Source organism: Anoplophora glabripennis, unplaced genomic scaffold, assembly GCF_000390285.2.
Source record: "Anoplophora glabripennis isolate ALB-LARVAE unplaced genomic scaffold, Agla_2.0 scaffold1296, whole genome shotgun sequence".
NCBI lineage: Eukaryota > Metazoa > Arthropoda > Insecta > Coleoptera > Cerambycidae > Anoplophora > Anoplophora glabripennis.
In genome coordinates, this window is record NW_019417402.1 from 63,796 (window position 1) to 67,431 (window position 3,636).

Consider the following 3,636-nt stretch of genomic DNA (forward strand, 5'->3'; position numbering starts at 1 on the left):
AAGTAGAAAAAAATTTCTAACCTAACTTATCACAATTAACCAACTGGAATTTAAGGTACATTCTAAACAATGGATGATATTGTGGCTTTGGCTTTTAATGATGATGAAAATATCATCTTAAATATAGCTGAAGCTGCTGTACAGTTAGCTGCGCCACTTATTGAAGAAAATATGATACCTCAAGAGCGTGGTGAGGTAAACAGAAATCTCAATTATTTTGAGGAAGTCATTCCACGTTATACAAACCAACAATTTAGAGAACATTTTAGAATGTCCAGAGACACTTTTAATGTAAGCAGTTCGTAATCATTACTTGGTATGGCAACAGTTGTAATTTTGTTGATTTTTTAGGAATTATTAAATCATATCAGAAGAGTACACCAAAATCCGAATGAGCATATTCCTTTAAGGAAAAAAGTTTTAGCAACAATATGGCTATTAAGTAAGCATGAAAGCTTTTTGGCATGTGGAGATCGTTTTGGAATAGCACAAAGCAGTTTGTTCAAGATATTTAATGAAGTGGTAGATAATCTTTGTCAGCATGAATTTATTGTCTGGCCAAATCAGGAATCTTTACAAGAACCTGTCAATGTATGCTACTATTGTTTTTTTTTTAGTTGAATGTGGCTATAATCATTCGTGTAAATGTTTAATAGGTATTTCAAGTACGTTCTCGTGGAATCCCTGGAGTCATCGGGGCAATAGATGGGTGCCATATTGCCCATTCAACAGCCTGTGGGAAACGCATTTGATTATTATAATAGAAAAGGGTTTCATTCGGTAATTTTGCAAGGTATGATGTATGGTTTAAAATTAATTATACAAAATATAATGTGTATATTTTAGGTGTATGTAATGAACGTGCTATATTTATTGATATATCAGTGGGATCACCAGGGAGAATGCATGATGCACGAGTTTTTCGTTTAAGTCCTTTATATGAACGGTTGACCAGAAGAGATAACTTCCTACCACCCTTTTATCACTTGATAGGAGACTCAGCTTATCCCTTGCTCCCATCACTAATGAAACCGTATCAAGACAATGGTCATTTAACTAGAGATCAGCAAATTTATAATACCAAATTATCATCAATTAGATCTATAATTGAGAGAGCATTTGGTCTACTTAAAGGTAAATGGAGACGACTGAAATATTTAGAAGTAAATCAGCCAGAAACTGCGTCAAGAATTATATTAGCATGCTGTGTCTTACACAATTTCTTATTATTGCACAATAATCCAGAAGACGACTATCTACCAGAAGAAAATGAATCACAAAATATAATACCTGTGGTAGCTGACAATCAGGAAGGTTTTAATGCACAAGCTGAACAAAAAAGAAGACATATTGTAAATATCTGTACACAATAATTTAAATAAAACAAAATTGTAGAAATAAACGAGCACTTTATTAAATTTCATTATTCATTACACTAAATAGCCTAGTTATTTATTTGTCTCTAGTCTCCAAATATTGTTTAAGTAAATTTTTTCTTTCTGCTTGTATATTGTTGTGATTCTTCAATTCTTGAACCAGGTTGGCCAAGCTGTCTACTCTTTGACGTTCAATTACCATATATTCCTATCGTAAACGATAAAGCCCACGACTTTCTCGGTTCTTCTGCCTTTTGGATGAGGTCGGTGTTTCTTCTAAGTGGGGTCGTTTCTGACCCGATACTGACATAATCTCTAACATATCTGGTGTATCTTCAGAACGACTTTCTTCTGCGGGCCCCATTGCAATTTCACTTGCTTCTGTGCAGTGTTGTCTTGCTTCTTCTGGCATTGTGGTCAATATTTTCCCTTGATTGATAGTTCTATCGTTTTCAAATAAAGAATCCATTTCTTCGAAAAACTCCCAGCATATTCTACCTCGACCAGTTCGAGATTTTTTATTATTATCTTTAATATTTTTGTAATGGTGCTTTAAATTTCTAAATTTCATATCTAATATTAACGGTGTCACGTCATAACAGTGTTTGTCAAATACACGCTTTATTTCTCCCCAAAGGCCCTTTTTCTTTATTTTGGGATCCCGAAATCGATCTATCCTCTCAGCAATTAATAATTTAGTGCTATTCGTATTCCAAGTAAACACTTTCTGATCTGTAATAAAAAAAAACATTATAATACCGTAATTTCTTTTTAATGGTGTGAATAATAATAATTATAGGTTAGATTTAATACATGCCTTCATTTTCATTGTCTATATCTTTGTCCATTATATTATGGGAGGAAACTTGATCAAATGAGTTGTTTTCCTGTGTTGAGATCTCAATAGCATTTGAATTTTCCTTTAAGTAGCTAATAAATTGCATTTCATCTGAAAGGATTTTTATAAAAAATAAAAAAAATGGTTTCTATTCACATTTAAGTCATTTATTTATAATTTTAATGCTCTTTCTCGCTTACCTTCCAGCCTATGGTGTACATCATTTGTTTCTGTAATTTTATATGTAAATCCATTATAAAAATAAGTTAATTCTTCCCTTGAAGTGCCCGCCATTTTTATTACAAAAACGCCTGTTGACAAACGCAAACGCCAAAATTTTACGTTTACAAAAATGGCGACCGTTTACTTAACATGTTTGAAATCAACGTAAGTGTTCACCCAAACAAATATAAACACTTTGCCAATGTTTGCAAACGTTGGGACCGGGTGAATGCAGCCATTTTCCACATTCCAATTATAGATTTTTTATCAGAATTTAGCACTGCACGAAATGAAAAGTTCTACAACACTACAACTGATAGTACTGGTTCTGAGAACGAAATCGGCTTATATGTAAAATTCAAAACGCAAAAAGGTATATTTTTCTGTTCTTATCACTTTTTTTAAGCATTCATGTCCATCAACAATTCAGTCCATTCATCAATTGTTTATTTTTGTAATGATAGTGTAGTAGTTTACAAATTGTTTTAACTGATTCATGTGATACGTAAAAAATTAAAATTATAGTCTTAAATGCAAATATTGTTAGTAGCTCAATGTCTTCAGCTCATTCAGTGGTAAGGTCCTCTTTCAATGTAATATTTTCTTAATGTACTTGTGCCGCTAAATGTGAGCAAAAAAAATGCAACTTAATTTTTCTCGAAAATGGTACATGCTACCGAGTTTCGACAAGTATATCTTTTTTTGTAATATGCTTTAGAGTTTACAGAACCGTTTAGAAATGTAATAAATATTGTCTTTTAACATATTTTTTTTCGATTGTACCCCTCCAATTACCTGTATCGGCGACACTGCTTTTCAGAAAGAAACCGTTTACACATTATTCTTAACGCACAGTAGATGTTTATTCGTCTACAAATTTTGACATTTTTATCTATAGCCGATATAAAGATAATTAAGAAAAACCATTTGGAAAGTAACAACTTCAACACACTGTATCTCGAAAACAGGGCGTCTAAGAAAAAAACCTTACATGAACTACCCTTATTATTTTTCCATGAGGAACTTGCACACAAGTTTTTTTGAAACATGAACGGGACCCCCTGTATATATTTATTAACTTTTAAATCTAATTATTAAAAAAATCATATTTTAAATCTGTAGAAATGAGACATATTTTTTTTACTAATTTTGCATGTGTTTATCAAATTTGTATTTAGTAGGGTTATCACTACTGACTCG

At 32.0% G+C, this 3,636-nt stretch overlaps 1 protein-coding gene and 1 long non-coding RNA gene across 2 annotated transcripts; both read left to right on the plus strand.

The window, feature by feature from the left end:
- The first annotated feature begins 562 nt into the window (after window positions 1-562).
- Window positions 563-884, plus strand: LOC108913659. Its single transcript, XR_001964635.1, has 3 exons — window positions 563-591; window positions 657-793; window positions 847-884. It is a non-coding gene; the product is annotated as an uncharacterized LOC108913659 (long non-coding RNA).
- An 18-nt stretch (window positions 885-902) lies between these two features.
- Window positions 903-1,373, plus strand: LOC108913657 (protein ALP1-like). Its single transcript, XM_018719243.1, has one exon. It carries the CDS (start codon window positions 903-905, stop codon window positions 1,371-1,373), a length of 471 nt encoding a protein of 156 aa, XP_018574759.1.
- The last annotated feature ends 2,263 nt before the right edge of the window (window positions 1,374-3,636 follow it).